Genomic DNA, 22,785 nt, shown 5'->3' with positions numbered 1-22,785 from the left:
TGTTTTTGTTTTTGTAATAGAATCCATAAAAATAGGAAACTTGTTTGAACCGTAATCCCGGGATTGAAAAACAGGCTCGGGATTGTATTCTCTACCTAGGACTGATGTGTGTTCTAAATGTATTGAATTCCAGGAAAAAATAAAAGCAGAAAAAGATGTATCGAAAAAAAATCAACTTATAATTGAACAAAGAGTACACAAATTAAAATCACAAGCATTTTTTTAACTTCTACGAGAACATTTTCGTTGGACTGACAGAAAAACCTGGTCCTGCCAAAAGTGCCTGATCAAAGCAGTTACTTAGAGAATATTATGATATGATTATCCCGGCATCATAGTACGTCGATAGGAATACAAGTTATCGTTTTTAAGTTTCCAATAGTATCTAGAGATAATTATGACTTTTGTAGGTATCCATAGTTCCCAATAAACACGCCCAAGCCCTTATACCATCTTTTCCTTTCATAGCAACTAACAGTTGTCGTTCGTGTACATAGAGGCAGAAAGCCCGAAGTTAAAGAACTGTTATCTCTGTGGTAAAGCGATTGTTTATCAGATTCGTACCAAATCGGATTGCATCCAAGAACTCATCATCAACCAAATCCTTCAGAAATACCTACCTACAGTAAATCTGTTACGAGAGGCCGTGGAAAAACTCGATGATCAGCACTACGTTGTATCTTTCCCTCAGCAAACTAAAGTATCTTACTTGTAACAATAGGAGCCTTACATCACTTCAAGGAAGCTATCTCATCACGGTTCCTATTGGATGTAGGACTGTTTATAAAATATCGATATATCGAAATATCGATATTATTAATTCGAAATATCGATATTTATTATTTAAATTTTCTTTATGGAGCGAAGTTAAAAAGAGAGGTTAGGAAAAATTGCTGTTTTATTGTAATGTAGCGGTTGAAGCAAGTGTTTATTCATATTAATTTATTAAAATTAAATATCTATTTAAATACAAATAGTTCAGTTCTGAAAAATGTGAATGAATGAATCCTAAAGATCCTATAATATGCATTTTAAATTGAATGCTTATTACAAACAATTGTTTATTTTTAGGTGACTGATTTAATAGAACAAAGATATAGTACAACAAAAGCTATACTAGTTAATCATTTACAAGAAACAAGGTACCTTACCAAGAGTAGTGACATAGTTACAATAACAAACTCCACGAGAAGTTTTCTAATCGTTACAATTCACTTCCTGAATGTTGCTGATGCGAGTCTCAACTGCTCTTGTCTTATGACAGAGGTAAAATATCTTTGAATCTGTCTTTTCGAGTTTTTTTTTAGGTATTAAAATATATTACATCAAGTATGTTTACTGTTACCATACTGTTACTTTTCAGGGACATACAGGAGAATATATTAAAGATTGAAGAATATAATGAGCGAGTTTTCTACTGATAAATCGCAAATTGTAAATATCTCAACCGACAGTGGTAGCAACATGGTTGTTCCTGTAAACTTAACTGCACACTTGCCTAAGATACCCACGGCTCCCGGGGAAGGAGCCGTGGGTTATGTCGGATTCCTACCGACTAAAACCCCACCGTGTACCAATACATAGGGAAATATGGCCAGCGGATCAAAGACCACAAGTACAAGGAGAAAGATGGAAGATGTATTAGTGGACCCAGACACGCAGCAGCCCATTGAAGATGCGAAGAAGCCCCGGATAGATTTAGACTCGGACAGGAAATACAGCTGTCTAAAATCAATTGTTGAAATGTATATTGAAGTGATTTCGATAGCATTTAAGCGCCGGTCATCTGAATCAGTCAGTATGGAGACAGACCAGGAAAGTGATGAAATTGCGATTGAAGCTGCTAAAAGTATCACTGTGGGCAACCACATTGTCAGCATTATATTTACAGTCCACAACGTAAGTAGACAAGAGGTAAAGAAAACCATAACTAACATGATAAAGAAGACAGCGAGCACCTCATACAAGATAACTTTCAGAGGCAGTGAATACTCATTGGACACCCAGCAGGTCAAGAAACTTTGGGTCGACATACTGAAAAGGAATGGTCTAGTTTACAAGGATTTTATACCTACTGACAAAGAAAATTGGTTTGGTACCATGGGTCCATACCTGGATATGTTTTCAGCTTTTGCTTTGAGAGTGAACGAGCTTAGGCTTGGCCACACCAAGATGCCTCTAGGCAAAATAGACGACACACAACGCTTTTTCCCTGTCTCAAAATATGGACTGTCAGGTGCTCATCATGTCTTGCTAGAAGGCACCTCTTTTCCTCCTGAACGGAGATCGTCAATAGTACAGAGCATAGGTCCCATGACAGCTTGGATCTGTATGCTCAGGAGCGAAGGCATTTATCGCAAAAAGTATGCAGCAGCAGTAAAGAGGGCTATGTCTCACGTACCTTGTATCGACGATCTAATAGAGCTTACAAAAAGTACAAAACAGGCATCTGAGATTTCAAGTGTTACGACACTTCTTGCTGAGATCTTGTTGGTTACTACTGCAAGACAAGCTACGAGAATGTTTTTCCCTTTGACAATGTTCGCAGCAGTATGGACTTGATACGTGGCTTTTACGTGCACGTATACAGTCCCGACACGTGAGAGCAAAACAATACTTTTGTTATATATTGTTAAATATGAACGGAAGTATACTCCATCATTACTGTACCTACGTGTTTGACGACGCCGCACGGTAGGATCTTGTGCGCATATAATATCAATTGTGTGGTATTTAGGATATGCTAGACACGAAGGGTTTACTGAACCAGCATTGTTTTTAAATAGCATTATTATAGATGACGCTATTTAAAAACAATGTTGGTTTAAAAAAGTATGAATTGTATGTATATGTTATTTTGTAGTTTTAGAGTGTATTTATAATAATAAATGATAAAACTTAATAGGAGTGTATGTCTGTGATAGGAACTATTATTTTACTTAGTTACTAAAAAAGAATGTCACAGATTGAAATACTTTAATAGATAGCGAAAAAATAAATAAATAACTTTCAAGGTCAAATTATTACGATTAGACAACGAACTGAGACTGGCCCCGGATATTCGTATTCTATACAAAAAGATCTTTCCAACGATGTATCATTCACACCGATTGGAGCCGGTACCAGATTCCACCTACATACCATTCCAGATACATTTTTGCCCATCCTCCTTTAAAAAATAATTACTAAGAACCTAATACTTATGTACATTCATAATTTTATTTGTTTAATAAATCTACTGGACTATAAATTGTGTAATCATTTTTGAGCTGATTACGATTTTTTTTAAATAAAGCCGATATTACGAAATATCGATAATTTTTTTCGATATATCGAACTCCGATATTGATATATTTAAAAATATCGATATATCGAAAATCCAATATTTTTAAAAATATCAACAGTCCTAAGGGTTCCCAACGCACTATGCGGGTAGCCGCATTGCGGGTAGCCGTCCGGCTGACCGCAGGATGCGGTTGCGAATGCGGCCAGCCGGACGGCTACCCGCAATGCGGCTACCCGCATAGTGCGGTTGAAGAACCGTTGCGATTTGCGGTCATGTCAATCCATTTCAAAGATGAAAATGGAAGAAGTTGCAGCTATTTACTACATTTACACACGCTACGTAAAGAAGAAAAGCAAAGAAAGAAATACTGGGTGCATCCTTATTTGCAAACACGAGATGAGAGCAAGCATTTTGCAACCACGTGCACACACTCACTCAATTGCGGGCAGCCGCAGACTGAACCGCACAGTGCGTATAGCAACCGTCCGGCTGGCCGTCACTCGTGACGTAGCTCTCCGAGCAACCGGAGCGGTCTGCGGGTAGCCGCATCGCAGTGCGCATAGAAATGAATATTACGTACATAATTGTGCTTGCGGTCAGCCGGACGGCTACCCGCATAGTGCGTATACGCTCTAATTGGATGTCGTTTCAAGACAGGACAATAATTGACTTTTGCTAACGACAACGACGAGATCAGAGGACAACCCTTCAAATTAATGAACATATCTTATGACATTGGAAATCAAAATATTTCAGCAGACCGCATCAGTCTCAACTCGATCAATCTGCGAGGATTACACCACGTCCAAGATAAAATCTTGTCCAGCCTCCTTTACACATTGACAGCGTGCAATCAGATATCCTCCATCATACAACGATACCTTCTATACAATACTTGTGTGTGCGGTCATATTGGTTCTAATACATGTGACTAGACAGCGCATGAAGAGATGTAACCGAACGAAAGACCACCAGCAACCACCTGCAACTGAGACGGAAAGGAAAACGGGAGACCCTGTAAATGTTCCGGCGATATTTTCACTAAAGGTTTAAAATAGTCGCCGTTCCAAGGGGGAGGAATTACATATAACTAACAGAAGAGAATCGCTAACGCTGCAGTTTCAGCGTATTCTGGATATGACGATGGCTGACCTCAATTCGGCGACTCGTGTAATTTTAAGTTAATAAAATTCATTCTTTATACGATTGTCGAGTAAATTAGAATATTTGAGATTAAATGTTTACTTGTAATTTTTCTTAATTAGTCTTAGAAAGTTTTCTTGATTTTTTTTTTTTCGAATCGTATTTTTTTTTCAATGTTGAACCATGCTGGCATAAATGGTTTTATTGTGCATAATGCATATGTTAAATAACAGCATTGAAAGGAACAAAACTAATTTATCCCTTAAATGCATTGTGATGGAAATTTCCATCAACCAATTCAATACCATTTTATCGTTTCCACAGAGCTTGGGGATTATATTTTTTGTACATGGTAACTTTTACGCAAACTTAGTGACGTTTTCGAATGAAAAGAAAAACTTCATACGTCAATGTCAGCTGTCAAATGTTATTTGAAAATATCAACACGCGCTAGTTTGCTCAGTGAAGATTTCGATTATTGTGATTGAAAAAAAGTTGTGTAAGATACTCACAGTTTCTATTCAATTTATTCGTAATTGTTGGATTTGAGGTCAGTATTTTGATTTATGTATATAATTTTATTCATAAATAGAAAAATATGTAGAAACAAACTCAATATTGTGTTGATGTAAATTTACATCATCATGTAATGACGTTCATTTAGCTTGTATGAAAGTTAGTGAAATACTATTGTTTGATTTAGTTTTGTTTATTTTTTTGTTCCAGGTGTTGATATTATAAAAAAATGAACGACAAAGATATTGAACATTATTTAGCTTCTTTGGAAGGTGGGTGGCTGTCGGAAGATGACATGGAGAAGTCCGATGAAGAGGAGGAATATGTGCCTGAAAGTTATGACAGAGACATGTTGGAAAGTGATGAGGAAGACACAGAAAGCCATGAAACTGACCCTCCCTTGGTTGAAAATGAGGTAATCCAGACAACAGACAACCAGTTTGTAGACAATAGTGGCCCTTCAGGACATATATTTTCATCATTATTAGATAAAAGAAAATTGATCTGGAAAAAAAAGGACTTATTATTTGAAGAGTCCAAAATTGAATTCAAAGGCAATTCTGATCTAGGGCCAGAGTTGTCACAATTAGATACTCCTTATGCATGCTTTAGCTACTTTTTTTCAGAAAATTTCATGGCAAGGATAGTGGAAGAAACAAACCTCTATGCCACACAAAAAAATCCAGCAAATTCAATTGCATGCAAGTTGTCAGACTTGAGGAAGTTTTTTGGAATACTTATATATATGTCAGTCCAACATTTTCCCAACACTAGAGCATACTGGTCTCCACGATATGGATATGAACCAATACATTCAGTAATGTCGAATAACAGGTTTGAACAGTTGAAAAAAATTTTGCATTTCAATAATAATGACCACCACAAGGCAATTAGTGATCCAGGCCATGATCGCCTATTCAAGATACGCCCTGTTATTGATGAATTGAATTCAAAATTTTCATCAGTACCTATGGAACAACGCCTATCCATAGACGAGCAAATGTGTGCAACTAAAGTTGCCCATTTTCTGAAACAATACTTGCCCAACAAGCCTCATAAGTGGGGGTTTAAACTGTATGTTTTGTGCAGCTTGCAAGGATTTGCATACAAATTTGAGGTTTATGCTGGACAGGACCTTACCAGTAAACCTGAGAATGAACCAGATTTGGGCTCAAACAGCAATATTGTCCTGCGTTTAGTTCGAGGTATACCAAGACAAGTCAGTCACATTGTCTATTATGACAATTTTTATACTTCTGTGCCATTGGTCTACTATTTGGCAACTCAAGGAATACTTTCAGTAGGGACAGTTCAGCAAAACATACCAAACATACCAATACCAAATTCAACATTACCTGATAAAAAACAATTTATGAATAAATTTACTCCAAGAGGTGCACATGAAGAAAGAGTGACAACATTTCAAGGTGTGGATATGAGTATAGTGGCATGGAAAGACAACAAAGTTGTCTCATTATTGTCTTCCTATGTTGGTGCTTTGCCATTGAATAACGTGTCTAGGTATGACAAGAAAAAAAAGAAAAGATACAGATTCCATGCCCTAAGATCATAAGCCCACATGGGCGGAGTAGATCTTATGGATAGTTTTCTAGGAAGGTACAGAATAAAGCTCAAATCAAGAAAATGGTATTTTCGTATATTTTTTCACCTTTTAGACCTGGCAGTAATAAATGCATGGATAATATATTAAAAAAAATTAATTGCTAAAAATGTACCTCAGAAAGATATCCTCAATTTAGGTGCTTTTAGAAATGATCTGGCCTTCGTCCTCTGTAACATGGGAGCAGCTAAAGAAAGTAAAAGAGGTCGTCCAAGTTCTAGTCTTCTAGAAAATGAGATCCAAGCCAAAAAAAAAGAAGTGCTGTAGCAGTTGCCCCACCAAAAGAAGTTCGTCGAGATGGGCAAGATCATTGGCCTTTGGTAGGGGATCCTTGCGATGTAAATATCCCAATTATAAGGGATATTCAACTATTCATTGTACTAAATGTAATGTAAACCTTTGCCTCAACAAAAACAATAATTGTTTTAACAAATATCATAATGAGTATGCTTATTATCTCAAATAAACTTACTCATTATGTTCCTAGTAATTTAGTTCTGTTTACATAAAGATGTAAATTTCCACCAAACCAATTTTTTGTTTTTAAATAAAGTTATTTTATAAATTTACTTTTTAATATTTTTCCCTTAAATAAAGACCTAATCTTACATCCAAATAAATTTAATTTGCTTAAAAAGTAAAAATCATACATTTAAGGAAGAACTTCATCAAACAATTGGGACTTTCTTTGCTCAAAGACCACATTAGGAAAAGAAAAGACAATCCACATATACCACGAGATATAAGAAGACGCGTGTATGAAATGTTGAATGAAGAAGAGTTCCAGGACCACCACAAAAGACAATTTTTTTTAATTTTTTAAAACTTTATACAGCAGTTTGAGCAAAAAATACATCCACTGTCGGCAAGGCATCTTAAGGCAACCACTGAAAATTAGTGGCATATTGCACTGAGTGGCAGGCCTATTGTGGCATACATATATTTAAGTTAGATTTAAATTTCTTGTTTCATTTTTTTTTTGTATCTTTGTATCCATAATAAACGTATTTTGTTTCATTCATTTCATTTCAAAGCAACCAAGAAGGTCTCAGCGATGATAGGAAGACTGAACGGATGTTTCAAATGTAACGCCGCCATATGTAAGGAACATGCAAATTTGATGTGTCAAAATTGTACTACATATTTTATACACACTATGCGGATTACGGCACTCCGCATTTACATCCGCGCCTGTCTGAACACTGGCGTTTAGAACCGCGCGATTTGCATCCGCACGGATTCCGCCATGTCTGAACTAGCTCTTAGATAGGTAACAAATGATCTCGCTCAAATAGTCATAAAGAGCCAATTGTGATTATATTATATTTGTTGATTTTTTATTTCGATTTAATAACATTTTGTTGATTTCACTGTTGAATTCACTTTGTACACAATCCAATATTAATTTAGGCGGAGTTAATTGGCAACTGGGATAAAATGTTTGGACTGATTTAAAAAACTTTCTGGACAAAGATATTTAGGAGTTAATATAATAGTTAGGAGTTATAATAATAAATACACTTTATTCAGCACCAAGTAAATACACGTAAAAAAAAGAAACAGACAATATGTTATAAAGCTAAAAAGGCGGCCTTATCGCTACTAAGCGATTTCTACCAGGCAACCTATGGGTAGGATTTTTAATTATAAGAAAGAGGTGAAAACAATAGGAGTTGGGTGCCCAGCACACATACAACACAATTGTATTAAACATGGCACTGATAATCTGCATATTGATATATAATCTGTAGTAATGAAGCTGTTTAATTATTTTTCCCTATATACCGTACGCACAGAGGCGTTGAAGAATATCAGCGAATATATAGACATCAATTATCGAAAAATTTTGTTTCATAGCAAGTCTCTTTCCAGCGATAGAAAGAATATTGAAGATGTATGAGCCGTTGAAGCAGTTTTATCTACTCCTGGTGTACCAATTACTTTGAAGAACTTTTTTGAAAATGTATTCATCGAAGATTATTTATTGCTCATTCATTAATTTCAATATTTCAGACGAAAATTGAAGAAAAAAAAATTCTGTTTTCGATATGAAAAGAATCCTCGAATCCACACATGAAATTTTAGTTGCACGCGCGAACGCAAACTTCATGACACTTAAATTGCGAGAGTTGATGGCTAAGTGCACTGCAGAAAACCGTGTTTTCAAGCATGACCTTAAAAATATGTATAAGATTTGCATAGAATATCTATCAAGTGGATGACGCCTTTAGACAATTTCAAAGTCTTTAATTGGTTGATGCTGAAAAAGGGCCAAATGTTCGACTTCAGATTGCTTTATCAATTCATTATCTAAATGGAAAGGAATACACATCGATGATGTGAAGTTATTTGATGAAATTGCATGTCTGAAAAGTTTTTGACAAAACAGGAAGAAACATTTTTTGACATAATAAACTCATGAAGAGTTATGGGCAAACATTTTCAAGACAATAGTTATTTCATGATTGCCAGTCAATATATATTTGCAATAACAGCTCAGAATGCAAATGTAGAACGAGTTTTTTCTATCATGGGAGCTCAATGGTCTAAAGATAGAAACCGACTAAATGTGTCTTCAGTTTGTGCTCTACTTTTAGTTCAATATAACTTGCAGAGTAATTTGTGAGGCATTATATAAATCAATAATCAAAGAAAAAGAAACAGGCCAGCTAGTGACGCCAAAACTTGCGCAGCTTTTGTGAAAAAATTTAAACACCAGTCATTCAAAACTCCGTGATCGCTCGAGCGCTAACATACTTTCTAAGATTTTTTACTACCATGAAAACTTCTACCAAATCACAAGTGATTCGCTAAATATTTATAGAAACGATAGAAGGGTAAGTAATTATTGATTATATATACTAATTATATAATATTTCTGGTAATTTTCACTAAAAATCAGTCCTATCAAATATCAATATCAACCAATATTGGGATAATTAAGTAAGTATTGATTTTACCTGCAATTGTTACCAAAAGATGATTATTTTTAGTAGTTTAATAAGAGAGATCTTTATAATGTAACCTGTGTTTTATTGATAATCTTGAGCTATCACTAGATTTGCTAAATCCGGCCGGAATTCTGAGAAGAGTAGAAAAATCCTGAAATCTCAGGACAAATCCTGTACGGTACAAGGCTCAATCAAACATTGTATACTTTTTGGGCCGTGCTCGGACAAAAAAGTGTATGGATGATGTTTTGTTTCCCGGCTTCGACACGGCCCGGCCTCGGCACGGTGTAGCGTGACGAATCATGCTTTATTCTGAAAAGTAGGCCACTTGGAAGTTATCTGCAATGCAAACAAAACAGTATTATTACTAACTATAATATATCAAGACAGCAAAAAGTAATGCTTACGTAGAAGTTCAATGTACTTACGGTTTCCATTTTGTTTCACATTCGTTGAAAACTGTAAATGTGTGTTTCAAGACTTTAGTAAATAAATACTTGACAAATTCGTAAGTAAACTTCTTCTTCTCTCTTAAATAATGGCTCCACCCAATAAAAAGGGACTTCGCAAGCGTTAAACTAAATCGGATGATAAATGATAATCAAAATGACATTGCTCTGAGAAAATGACAGTTCGCCTTGAAAACCGGGCGCAATGTTGCCAGACCTTACCTATCAAATCATTTGCCAATGCACATGCCAATACTGGTTGTTGAAATTTCAGGCTGTTTTCCAATTACAGAGCATAATGCGACTCAGTGCCGCACAATGCCGAATTATGCTGATGCATAGTTGGAACATGAAACGCACCAGCAGGTTGCGCTAAGTTCAGTGTTGAAAAAAAAAATATTCTTAGAGTTAGCAATAACCTCATTAATGTGTAAATAAAGTGTAATAGGTACATAATAATTGTTTGAAAAATATTTACGGTTATTTTAAGTAATATGGATTTTGATTATTTCATTTACATTTTTTTCAATGTTTGTACCTTCATCCATACTTATATTTATTTTTTTAACACAATTTGAATTAACTTTGATTATTTCGAAAAAACTACAATGAAACGAAAGCTTTAAAATTTTTTCCAACAATTAATAATTACTAACGATAAATCGATTGCACGCATCAATTCACGCGCATTACTTTTTCTAGTGCTCGATTGTGCGAAGCGTTGCTGTAGTTGGAACATTCAACGTAAGCCTCGGAATAAGTTAATCGCTTTCTAAAAAACAATTTGGAATATAAATTATATTAATTAGTGTCATTTGTATACATCACAGAACAGTAAAAACATATAGAAGTGCTGTAATGTCTAATTAGTATGAAAACCAGTGTCGCCAAACCCACACATTTAAACCGATAGTTATACAGTACACTACAAGTAAACTATGCCTTTAATTGGACTGCTTAATTTGAGTAAAAACTGACTTAGGTTATAAATTCAGCATTTCAATATGTACCCTAACGCACCATGTTACGGTTTATTTTAGTATAACATCTCTAGGTATATTAGCTGTTTTGTTTCTCATTGCACAGAAATTCCAAATTCGAAAAACATTCAGCTACTCCACAACAGAGGGCGTTAGTTTTCAATAGATATAACTTTGAACCTCAACACATAGAGATAAGGTTGAAATTTGTGTCACTCAACATTAATGACATTAACTTGATATTTATCTGATGCTATGCCCTGAGGGATGTCAGCCTTGTTATCGATATCGAGATATCGATAATTCACAAATAAATATTTTTTGTGTATTTTTTTTTCTTTCTATTATACGAGTATAGTATAATGTGTCACATTTTGGAGTATGTTTATTACTACTAAGTACGTCTTTTTATATTATTATTATTAAATAAAAAACGGAATAGAATAGTATTAGTCTATATTTACAAAATACAAACAGAAAATATGCATTATTTTAAATCTTGGAACTACCGTAGGTTTGCTGTATCGGTGGCCTTTGTTAGACTGCTTAAGTGCTTAGTGCTGTTCGGCATTCAGTTAACTCGTCACGTTGCATTTATCCATTTCTCTTTTAAATTAGCCTCTTTGGGAAATCTGTAAATAAATTGGACAAATGAAAGCTAAGGAAAAATAAAATAAAATTTAATATTTATAATGTTTGTCTTTTCTAAAGTATCGATACTGTCGATATGCGCCACAAGCATCACTAAAGCGACATTCATTTGTTTATTGCAATAATATTCCAGAAATTCTTGTTTGCTGTTCAATCTATAATAGTACTAATTTCTTACGGATTAAGGTTCATTTTGACTAGATATTTGTATACAATTTTGACAAATTACAAGCGAAGATATAACATAAAATATTATATGTAAAATAAATAAAAATAAGACTTACCGATGGTATGAAATGCCTCCATTGCTGATATTATTTCGTCTGCTATCATTTTTGCACTCTAATACCGAACAACACGTCCTAATTAATGAATAAATACGGAAAAAAGGTTTGACAGCTGACAACCGACTCGAATATTTTTCTGCGCACAACTGAGAGCAAGTTAGGTGATCTTACCTTACAAGTGACACGTGGGCCACGCCCACATCACACTTCTATCTACTTTACTGTTCTGTGGTATACATAGTATCACAGATCTAGTACATAGTACTATACTTTATATTACTTGCTCTGTGGTACATAGTATATTATTATTAGTCTGTGGTCAGGTCAGTGTGGTGTCATTTATGAAGTGGTAACACTAATTATATTATGAAAAAATAAAAATGTGTCCCGGCTGCCCGCCGGACCGCCGGTAATCGGTATATTTTCATATACAATTTTGAATGTTTTTAATTAATGTCTAAATGTACTAGTTTTGATTTCTCCTGCATTAAAATTTAATACCCACGTTGAGTCAAGCGCCCTGTTCCACCGTTGTGTTCTTTGGTGAAGTCAAGTATTAATTTGTGAGATTTATAGACTCCAGTTTTTGTTGTGTTAAAATGAGTTCCAACAAAGAAAACACGAGGACGTGTTGCAAGTGTGGCTCTTCAAGTGCCAAAGATCCCAACATTACATTACATCGCTTTCCTAACCCTGGCCCTAGAAATTATACTGCTATGAATATTTCAGGATGGGCATTTCGTCCCGATCCGGTCCAAATTAGAAATTGGGGTTGGCTTTAGTTAACTGCCGCACGAATTTGTTGGAAATATTTATATTTTTAGTTAGCTAGGTAATGTAAGATTGTAATTCCAAAATATTATCGTTAGGAAACTTGTAGTTTTTTAGTTATTAATTTTTAAAGTTAATAATTTTTTGTGCGAAAAAAGTGCATTTATCCGTTTTGTTGTGCAAAAAAGCGGACCAAGACGTTCCATTTCACTGTACTGTGACTTTACGCTGCGGCCGGCGAGTGCCAAAAGCGATTTTAGGGCGATTCCTACTCAAACAAAAAAAAATCTACGTAGGTAGGTTAAAAAACTATTAAACTTTTATTTTTAATATCCAAATAGGTAGCGAGGAGCGAAGCGACGAGCGTGTTAGGTTTACTCTTGAACTGCCGCACGAGCCGAGCGAGCGAAGCGAGCGTGCCGCGGCAGCGGCCGGCGAGTGCCAGAAGCGACTTTAGGGCGATTCCCACTCAAATAATAAAAACTACGTAGGTTTTCACAACTTGTTTGTATTTTATTTATGTATCGTAAAATTTTTGTTACACCAATTCCATACATTTTGAGGTTAGAATAGGAAAATTGATTTTTCTCCAAAACTATTGGTTTCCTAACTTTCCCCTTTTGGTGGGAGGGTCCCCCCCTCCTCCCCCCCATCCCCCACCCACAAAAAACCTGTAATACGTGCGGCAGTTCTCTAAAGAAACCCCAGAAATTGGTTTGCAGTTGTATAAAACCTTTAAGAGAAGATAAATCGACATTTTATTAACCTCCATGTCTAGTTTTGTTTGTTTATATTTTGTATTGATGCTCACAATACAGGCCACGAGTCTAGTGTGGGCATCTTGGTTGAAATAATGTATACTCTATTTACAGTGTTAACAGCCTTATTGTCATATGTATCAACGAGATTGTATGCTTGATTTTTGAATAAATATTTTTGACTTTTTAAGCTATTGCATAGCTTCTATCGCGGGCCTTGAGCGCGGCGACCGATTGTAAAAATTCCGTAACGAAAACCTAACACCCCTCGGCCCTCAGGCCTCACTCCAACCGGCACAGCGATGCGATGCTATGCAATAGCTTTATTTACCGCGGCAGTCCTCGAGTGCCACTCATATTTATTTTTACTTAACTAGTGTTATTCTCTCAATACTAACAAAACTTATAAATTAAACCTTGCTTAGTTATCTTTATTTATTTATTTTATTTATAGCCTTTATTGCCAATACAGGTTACATTTTTACTTATTAACTAAAATTAAATTGCTTTGTGTGTGTTGGCGTGTCCTTGTGACACAAAGGCCTCTTCCAACTTCTTCCACTCGCCACGTTCTTTCGCCTTCCGTAGCCAGAGCGGCCCTGCCACTCTCCTTATCTCATCCGACCACCTTTTTCTTTGTCTTCCTCTTTTTCTTTTAGCATCCACCCTGGGAGTCCATTCGGTTATCACCCTTGTCCATCGGTTTCCCTTTTCTCTGAGCATATGCCCTACCCACCTCCATTTAAGAATCCTTGTCTTTTTCACAACATCTTCTAGTTTTGTTATATTTCTTATATCTAAAGCTCTTTTTCTATGTTTTTTTGTATAACCTAGTATACTCCTCTCCATAGCTCGTTGGCATGTTACCAATTTTGTGTCATGCTTTTTTGTTTTTTTATCTATTCTCAACTAATTTTGACTGACCGGTTGGCTTGGTTGGTTGGGTGGTGGGCCCTGCCTTCCAAGCCAGAGGTTGTGGGTTCGATTCCCACCCGGGGCAAATATTTGTGTGATGAACATAGATATTTTGCTCTGTGTCTGGGTTAATTATCTATATAAGTATTTATATAAAATTATATATGTATGTTTATCAGCCATCTGGTTTCCATAACACAAGCGAAAGCTTATGGGACCAGATTGTGCCGTGTGTGAAAATTGTCCTGAAATATTTATTTATTTATTTAATGCAATGTTATTGATTTTACAGTTGTGAATTATGGTCCAAGTATTGTTTTCCCGATGAAGCGTGGGCTTCTCCAGAGTTCCAAAGGGAACTGCATTCCAAACAAGATGTTGTGCAGTAAACACTTCAGCCCAACATGTTTTTATAACAAAAAGTTATTCAAATCTGCAGTACCCGATGTAGAAACTGGTAAGTTGTTTTTACTTAGTAATTTAATATACATATACTAATATTATAAAGCAGAAGAGTTTGTTTGTTTGAACGCGCTAACCTCAGGAACTACTGGTCCTATTTAAAAAACTTCTTCCGTGTTAGATAGCCCATTTATCGAGGAGGGCTATAGGCATCACACTAAAACCAACAGTAACGGAGCAATGCGGGTGAAACCGCGGGGCACAGCTAGTTATTGATAATTGTAATTAATAATATCTTCTAGCTATTTGTGTATTTTTAAAGAAAACACTATGTAGATTATTTTTAACATTGACAACCGATTCGGAAAGCACTATGGAGAAGAACCAACAAGGAACTCCAAAGTTGCTCTTTTAAATTAGTTTTACAATTTAATTTTAATTTCAGTATTTTCAATAATTTCAGTATTACAATTTAATTTTAACAAAATATGTAACTGCGTATATTATCATAATAAGCCAATTAAGAATGCAGTTAGTTAAATTATATATATTTTTTCTCTTAATTTCAGGCTTGCGCAGTTTCGATAGAAATGTGGATACGCAGTGTCACTGATACAAATGACATGTTTCTTCCTATTGCTGGCACATCTAAAATGGATCCTCCTGTTTTGGCATCTCACTTGGATATCCCAAATCCTCATGCACTAAGGTATAGCAGTGGTGACTCAGTGGTGAGACTTAGGACTTTGAATTGTGTAATTGTACGGCATCTGTGTCATACTATTTCAATACTGCTTTTAATCCATTATTCCACAGCGCCGTACAAAAATCGTAGAGACAAGGGGAAAAAATCTCTACCTGTACTTTCGAATTCTCATCTGCACTCAGGTGGATTATTCTAGATAGGTCACCTGGTAGTTCAAATGACCCATAATTTTTTCAACATGGGCCTGTAGTATAAAGAATAGAAAAAATTCGATCACGAGGCGGGATTCGAACCCACATCCTTTCACGCCAATCTGGGGCGATTACTTGACCAACTCAGCCACCACCACCACCGACCAGCGATCGAATTTATTCTATTCTTTCAGTTTTATGTGTCTATTGAGATCACGTCATCGAATTTTTTCTATCCATACTAATATTATAAATGCGAAAGTAACTCTGTCTGTCTGTCTGTCTGTTACTCAATCACTCCTAAACTACTGAACCAATTTGCATGAAATTTAGTATGGAGATATTTTGATACCCGAGAAAGGACATAGGCTACCTTTTATTGCGAAATATGTACCACGGGCGAAGCCGGGGCGGACCTCTAGTAATATTATAAATGCGAAAGTGTGTTTATTCATTTTAATGTGACATGGCCATGGGTAACTTTTAACAGCGGTGAAACAACTCATACTAATGCGAATTTAACATCAGGGGAATCCGCGGGCAAAGAAAAATATACAGAATATTGTTTAAAATAAAAATGATGATGATGATATTATTCATGAAATTAATAATAATTCCATAATTCCAGGGCCCTGGTGAAAGCGCCCAACGACCGGGCGAGTTTATACGTTCGCTAGCTATGCAGATACTGAGCCATTCTGCGCACGCGCGGCCTGTGGATAGAGAGCATAGCGTACGGGATGTGGGTGGGAATAGGTGGGTGGTTTACTTTAGTCAGTCGTAAAAATTTCCAATTTTAGGAATAAGAAAAATGATTTTAACAATAGTTACAGAAAAATTATGATAAGTCAGGAAAAATTGCAGTAGGCGTGATTGAGTAACAGACAGACAGACAGAGTTACTTTCGCATTTATAATATTAGTATGGATTGATGATCTTGACAGACTGGAGTAATTGCTCTAAACCGTTGTTAGGCGATTGTGAAGGTAATGTTATTATTTATTTAATTAAGTACATATTTAATTTGATAGATAAATTAAAAAAAATAATCAGAGAGATAATGTAAAAAGCAGTTTTAATCCTACTAATATTATAAATGCGAAAGTTTGTGAGGATGTGTGTGTGTGTGTGTTTGTTACTCTTTCACGCAAATACTACTGAACCGATTACAATGAAATTTAGCACACATATAGAAGGTAACTTGGATTAACATATAGGGTAGGTTTTATCCCGGAAATCCCACGGGAACGGGAACTAAGCGGGTTTTTTCATTTGAAAACGCGGGCGAAGACGCGGGCGGAAATCTAGTACTTCTATATTTTTATGCTTGTAGTTCTCAATTTTAATGAATATTTTCAGGAGACGTGCGGAGTGGTGCTACTGCAACAGCCAACTTAGTAGAAAAAATGGACATTTGATGGTGTAAACTCGTATACCCGAGATCTCAGAAAAGGTTTTTTTACAAGATTTTACAAAAAAATGGCCAATTTTAGCCATACTTTATAGTTTTCTAACAGGAAATGAAGATCATTAGCATCTAAGGTTCCTCCTTGTTGGGGAAAATTATCATTTTTTATAAAAATAAAAATAAATCATGAAAAGTTTGTATTATTTATTATAGACCTTTTAATGAGCTATAATTATTACATTTGATATTACAAAATTCTTCATAGATTTTTAGATATTTGAACAATTCAAAATATACATAGACTGGCCTAGAGTTGATGTGTGTATATCTCTTCCGAGAGATGAACATTATTTTTAAAAATTAAGTTTTCTTGCAATGGAGGAGTCAACCACCTTCTAAAGAAGGCCTAATTTCCTTAATGGTAGAATTAGTTTTGCGTTATATAACATAACATATAACTGTTAAAAGCCTCTCAACAAGATAAACACAGTAGAAGCACTTTACACAGAGTGTCCCACCATCGGTATACTAAGCGGGAAGGGACTTGTAGTTTTGCATACACTGATCACGTAAAAAATACTTAACAACAAAATTACGCCAGAATTTTTCTCTATTCTCTCTCTCTTTACCCTCTATATGTGTGCTAAATTTCATTGTAATAGGTTTAGTAGAATTTGCCTGAAAGAGTAACAAACACCCACACACACATCCTCATAAACTTTCGCATTTATAAAATTATAGTAGGATTGAATATATTATGTTCGGTTATTTACTGAATTTAAAACAATTATAAACGATTTTTTTTAAAGCTTAAAGCGCGTCACACACGGTGAAGATACTAATGACCCACAATTTCGCGTCATTTGTAACAGGATGGCGGTTCTACAGGAGTCTTAGTACGCAATGACAAAAAGAAAAATGATGGTCCGAACGCTGATACCGGATGCGTTAAGATACTGTAATATAAAATATAACAGTATCTTAAGATAAAATATTATAGTATCTTCACCGTGTGTGACGCGCTTAAGAGTTTATTTGTTTAAACGCGCTAATCTCAGGAACTACTGGTACGATTTGAAAAAAATTTTCGATGTTAATATCCCCTTTTTCGAGGAAGCTATATAATATGATCACGAATCACGATTCACGCTGACCAAAAGAGCGGGTGAAACTGCGGGGCGTAGAAAATAATATTAAGTAAACTAGCTGTGCTCCGCGGTTTCACCCGCATTGCTCCGCTCCTGTTGTTCTTAGCGTGATGATATACAGGGTGTAATCGTTAAGTGTGCACAGGCGATTATTCCGTAACTATTACAGATATCAAAAAAATTTAAACTGATATCGAAAGTACTTAACCTAATGAGTAAAATGGCCATAATAAATTTTTAAAAATAAAACGAGAAAAATCTAAAAAATTAACTTGAAACCCTCCCATACATTTAGTATGAGATACGAATATCACCATTTTAGCTTTTTCTTACTTTTTTTGGTTTTCTGCTTTAATTACTTCGCAAATTTGAAGGGATATTCATTTAGAAACTGTAAATAGAGCTCCTCATTTTATTGCACAACTAGCGGTCCGCCCCGGCTTCGCCCGTGGTACATGTTTACGTTTTCTCTACATAAGAACCATCCTCGTACTTCAAGGAATATAATAAAAAAAGAATTATCGAAATCGGTTCAGCCGTTCTCGAGTTATGCGCTTACCAACACATTTTGCGATTCATTTTTATATATAAGAAAATGAGGACATCACTTCGAAAATCTGCTATGAATACAAAATGTATGGGAAATAAAATGTATGGGAGCGTTTAATGTAACATGTTTGGATATTTCTCGTTTTATTTTTAAAAATTTATTATGGCCATTTTACTCATTAGGTTAAGTACTTTCGATATCAGTTTAAAGTTTTTTGATATCTGCAATAGTTACGGAATAATCGCTTGTGCACACTTAACGATTACACCCTGTATATAGCCTTCCTCGATAAATGGGCTATCTAACACCGAAAGAATTTTTCAAATCGGACCAGTAGTGCCTGAGATCAGCGCGTTCAAATAAACAAACTCTTCAGCTTAATAATATTAGTATAGATGTAGGTAGGTAAGGGAAAATAACAACACATTGTATCTAACATTGTCTTTATTACATCAATAAATTATAAAGTTCATACACAAAATTATTAGTTATCTTATGTTAAATTTTAAAAAGCGTCTGCCGCCACGTGGCTGCAGAATAGGTACCAGCTTAAAGCTTATCTTAAGTCAATTTCTACTAAAAATCCGTTTAAAAAATGTAATAAACCGATTTTTAATAGATTCAAATAAAATACTAATATACGTAGTATATTATTATTAGTCTGTGCTAATACTGACGATACACAAAATGCGAAGAATACCTTGACGAAAGCTACCATTCCATACCATATTAAGTAAAAAGATGTAGGATAGGTACTAGCGGGAGTGGCACGTCGAAATGTGGTAATTAGCCACAATTTACAGTTGTCTCTCTTTCACGATAGTTGAATCATGCCATCTCACTTTGACGTCTAATCGTGTGAGCGTTTGTGTGCCGTGTAAGGCCGCGTTTCCATCTGCAAGAAAACTTCCGCAAGAAATGTCAGACAGCAGTTTGCAAGTCTACTTGCAAATGGAAACGCGGCCTAATATCGAATGTTGTGTTGGTAACCTATCTACACCTTGAATTTGATATTTTTGGTTTTATGACACTCAAATGCTTTATAAATATAAATTTATAAAGAATAGAAAAAAATAGATCACGGGGCGGGACTCAAACCCGCATCCTTTCACGCTAATCCGGGGCGGATGCCTGACCAACTCAGCCACTCGTGACCCGCCAGAGCGATCGAATTTATTCTATTCTTTCAGTTTTTGTCTAAGGGACACACCGCGAACCAACAAATCTATAATATATATCTAAAAATGAAACCCGTTTTCACGCGTGAACGGGTGGACCGATTTCAATAATTCTTTTTTATGATATTCCTTAAAGTACGAGGATGGTTCTTATGCAGAGAAAACGTAAATATGTACCACGGGCGAAGCCGGGGCGGACCGCTAGTAAGATATAAATCTACACCTTTTTACTTACAATATCTGCAGGTACCGCTCGGTAGAAATGGTAGTGAATAAATAAATACGGAATGCATTGTCTACAATACCTATGTTAACTACATTTACAATTAGCCTTAATTAGCAACAAAACAGTAATAAATAATTAATATATTTTTATACAAAATCCCTTAAAATTCGATTTTATTGGCAAGACTAAAAATGTTCGATATTACCAGATATTACTTAATTATAGTTTCAAAACAACGTGTAAAAATTATTTTTTAAATATTAAATACGATATTTCAATGTAATGAAACCTTTTTTTATATCTAGAAACATAATAATCATACGTTCGTAAAAACGTATTTCATTCTTTAAAAAAATCTTCAAATTTTATGTTTCAAGTCTAAAAGTTTTAACATTAAAAAAATTACCGTTAACTCTAATAAGAAGCCTCAATCTGTCTATAGCAAATAGTATTTAAATCTCTGAATACAACTTATTTCTACTGGGGTATATTTTATAGTCTAATTGTAATACTATGATATACAAGATGAGGTCTAAATATAAAATTTATTAGTGTATACCGTGTGTAATGTGTAAGTGTGCACAGGCGATTATTCCGTAACTATTACAGATATCAAAAAACTTTAAACTGATATCGAAAGTACTTAACCTAATGAGTAAAATAACCATAATATATTTTAAAAATTCCCTTAATAAACCCTCCTATGCATTTAGTATGAGATATGAATATCCCATGTTCATTTAATATGAAAGATTTTAGCATTTTCTTTCTTTTTTTGGTTTTCTGCTTTAATTGATTTGCAAATTTTAAGGGAAATTTATTTAGAAACTTTAGGTAAATAGACCTCCTCATTGTATTGCACAATGAGGAGGTCACTACGAAAATCTGCTATGAATACAAAATACATGGAAAATAAATTGTATGGGAGCGTTTAATGTAACATTTTTGGATATTTCTAGTTTTATTTTTAAAAATTTATTATTGCCATTCTACTCATTTGGTTAAGTACTTTCGATATCAGTTTAAAGTTTTTTGATATCTGCAATATTTACGGAATAATCGCTTGTGCACACTTAACGATTACACCCGGTATATTTCCGCCGATGTATTTATAAATTAAAAAATAATGTACAATCTAAAATAATTTGTACGGGTTAAAAGTAAATCTACAAGGGTATATCAGACGATATTTAATATTTTAACTTATAATAAATATTTAAATATTATAGTTATCCGATATTGCCTCTTGTTTAAATTAATATTTTAGGCCGTGTAACAAGCTGTATAATAGAAATACTATGACAATATATTATAGTAACTTTAAAATATGTAACAAGGCATAAATAGGTTAACCTTTCATTATGTTTTGCAAAATAAAACATACACAAAATAATACGTAATTCACAAAAATAGTGAATCAATATTTTTTTATGTATTTGAGGATAGAAAAGGATAGCATGATAAATAGACATAAGAAAGAAAAGGACAAATACATTATTTTTTACTTTGCCAAAATGGCGTCTTAAAAGCATTGAGATATACATATGGAGACGACACCGCCTACATCACTCGTGTTCCGCTCAACATACGCCATATGGCGTAACTGCACGCTCATTTTTTATTTGTTTTAAAGTGAAAAGCATCAAATATGCTTTCGTGTTTATGTATTACGATATTGCACAAATAATACGGAAAAGTGCAAAGGAATAACTTTCATCGGTAAGTACCTAACTAGATAATAATTTTTAAAACTTAGTTAGAGCAAAAAAATGGCGCACAGATTTTGTTCGTTGTGTCTCCTCCATACGTAGTACTACTATCTCAATGCTTAAAAGTAAGTTTTAACCTATTTATGCCTTTTACGCACATAATAAAATCATAGCATTCACAATTTGTAACATTTGAGGCAGTGTTCTAGATATGATTCAAGATTAGTTAATAAATAAAAATTAATAAGGGCAGTGTTTAAGTTTATTCGTTTAAAAACGGTTTCGATCTTACGAAAAATTCAATTATCTTTCTAATTCGTGTAGTAAAAACCAAATATATTTATAATACTCGATTTTGACCCATATTGCAATGGGATAGAGTTGTAATTAGTGTGTCTAGTGCAGGAAGGTATTTCGCGCACACTTTTTGCCGCAAGCGCACTTGCGCACTATCTCTATGTCTTTGGTGTAGCGAGTGCCGTCCGCGCACACGAGCCGAATCTGAAACAGATAAATAATAATTTAAACAATCCATAAATTACTATAATATTACTATATAATATTATAAATGCGAAAGTAACTCTGTCTGTCTGTCTGTTACTCAATCACGCCTAAACTACTGAACCAATTTGCATGAAATTTGGTATGGAGATATTTTGATACCCGAGAAAGGACATAGGCTACCTTTTATTGCGAAATATGTACCACGGGCGAAGCCGGGGCGGACCTCTAGTCTATAATATACATAATAATATTATAAATCTGACGAGTTTGTTTGAACGCGCTAATCTCGGGATTTACTGGGCCGATTTGAAAAATTATTTCAGTGTTAGATAGCCCATTCATCGTAGAAGGCTACAGGCTATATATCATCACACTAAGGCCAACAGGAGTACAGCACTGCGGGTAAAACCGCGGAGCACAGCTAGTGAGAAATAG

The 22,785-nt window shown here is 34.8% G+C and overlaps 1 protein-coding gene and 2 long non-coding RNA genes across 5 annotated transcripts in view; 1 reads left to right on the top strand and 2 right to left on the bottom strand.

The window, feature by feature from the left end:
• The first annotated feature begins 9,314 nt into the window (after positions 1 to 9,314).
• Positions 9,315 to 17,214, top strand: LOC149476108 (uncharacterized). 3 transcript variants are annotated; one of them, XR_016317920.1, is made up of 4 exons: positions 9,315 to 9,403; positions 14,621 to 14,785; positions 15,300 to 15,439; positions 16,987 to 17,214. It is a non-coding gene; the product is annotated as an uncharacterized LOC149476108 (long non-coding RNA). The 3 variants fall into 3 exon arrangements; XR_016317922.1 differs by lacking the exon at positions 9,315 to 9,403 and adding an exon at positions 16,256 to 16,383 and having other exon boundaries at positions 14,452 to 14,785; XR_016317921.1 differs by lacking the exon at positions 9,315 to 9,403 and having other exon boundaries at positions 14,458 to 14,659; positions 14,704 to 14,785.
• On the bottom strand, positions 9,579 to 10,166 carry LOC149476109 (uncharacterized). The gene is made up of 2 exons (XR_016317923.1): positions 9,946 to 10,166; positions 9,579 to 9,856 (listed from the first exon to the last, which is right to left on the bottom strand). It is a non-coding gene; the product is annotated as an uncharacterized LOC149476109 (long non-coding RNA).
• A 2,562-nt stretch (positions 17,215 to 19,776) lies between the features above and the next one.
• sli (slit guidance ligand) overlaps positions 19,777 to 22,785 on the bottom strand; it is a 159,231-nt gene continuing 156,222 nt past the window's right edge. Inside the window, exon 38 of the mRNA XM_089712697.1 lies at positions 19,777 to 22,347. Coding sequence (XP_089568823.1) covers positions 22,243 to 22,347 — 105 coding nt within the window. The 3' untranslated portion in view covers positions 19,777 to 22,242. The remainder of the gene's footprint in view (positions 22,348 to 22,785) is intronic.

Source organism: Colias philodice, chromosome 29 (genome assembly GCF_061535455.1).
Source record: "Colias philodice isolate Cphi_HAF_F1 chromosome 29, ilColPhil1 Martin Lab GWU primary, whole genome shotgun sequence".
Lineage (NCBI taxonomy): Eukaryota > Metazoa > Arthropoda > Insecta > Lepidoptera > Pieridae > Colias > Colias philodice.
This window is presented reverse-complemented; position numbering and strand designations above follow the sequence as displayed.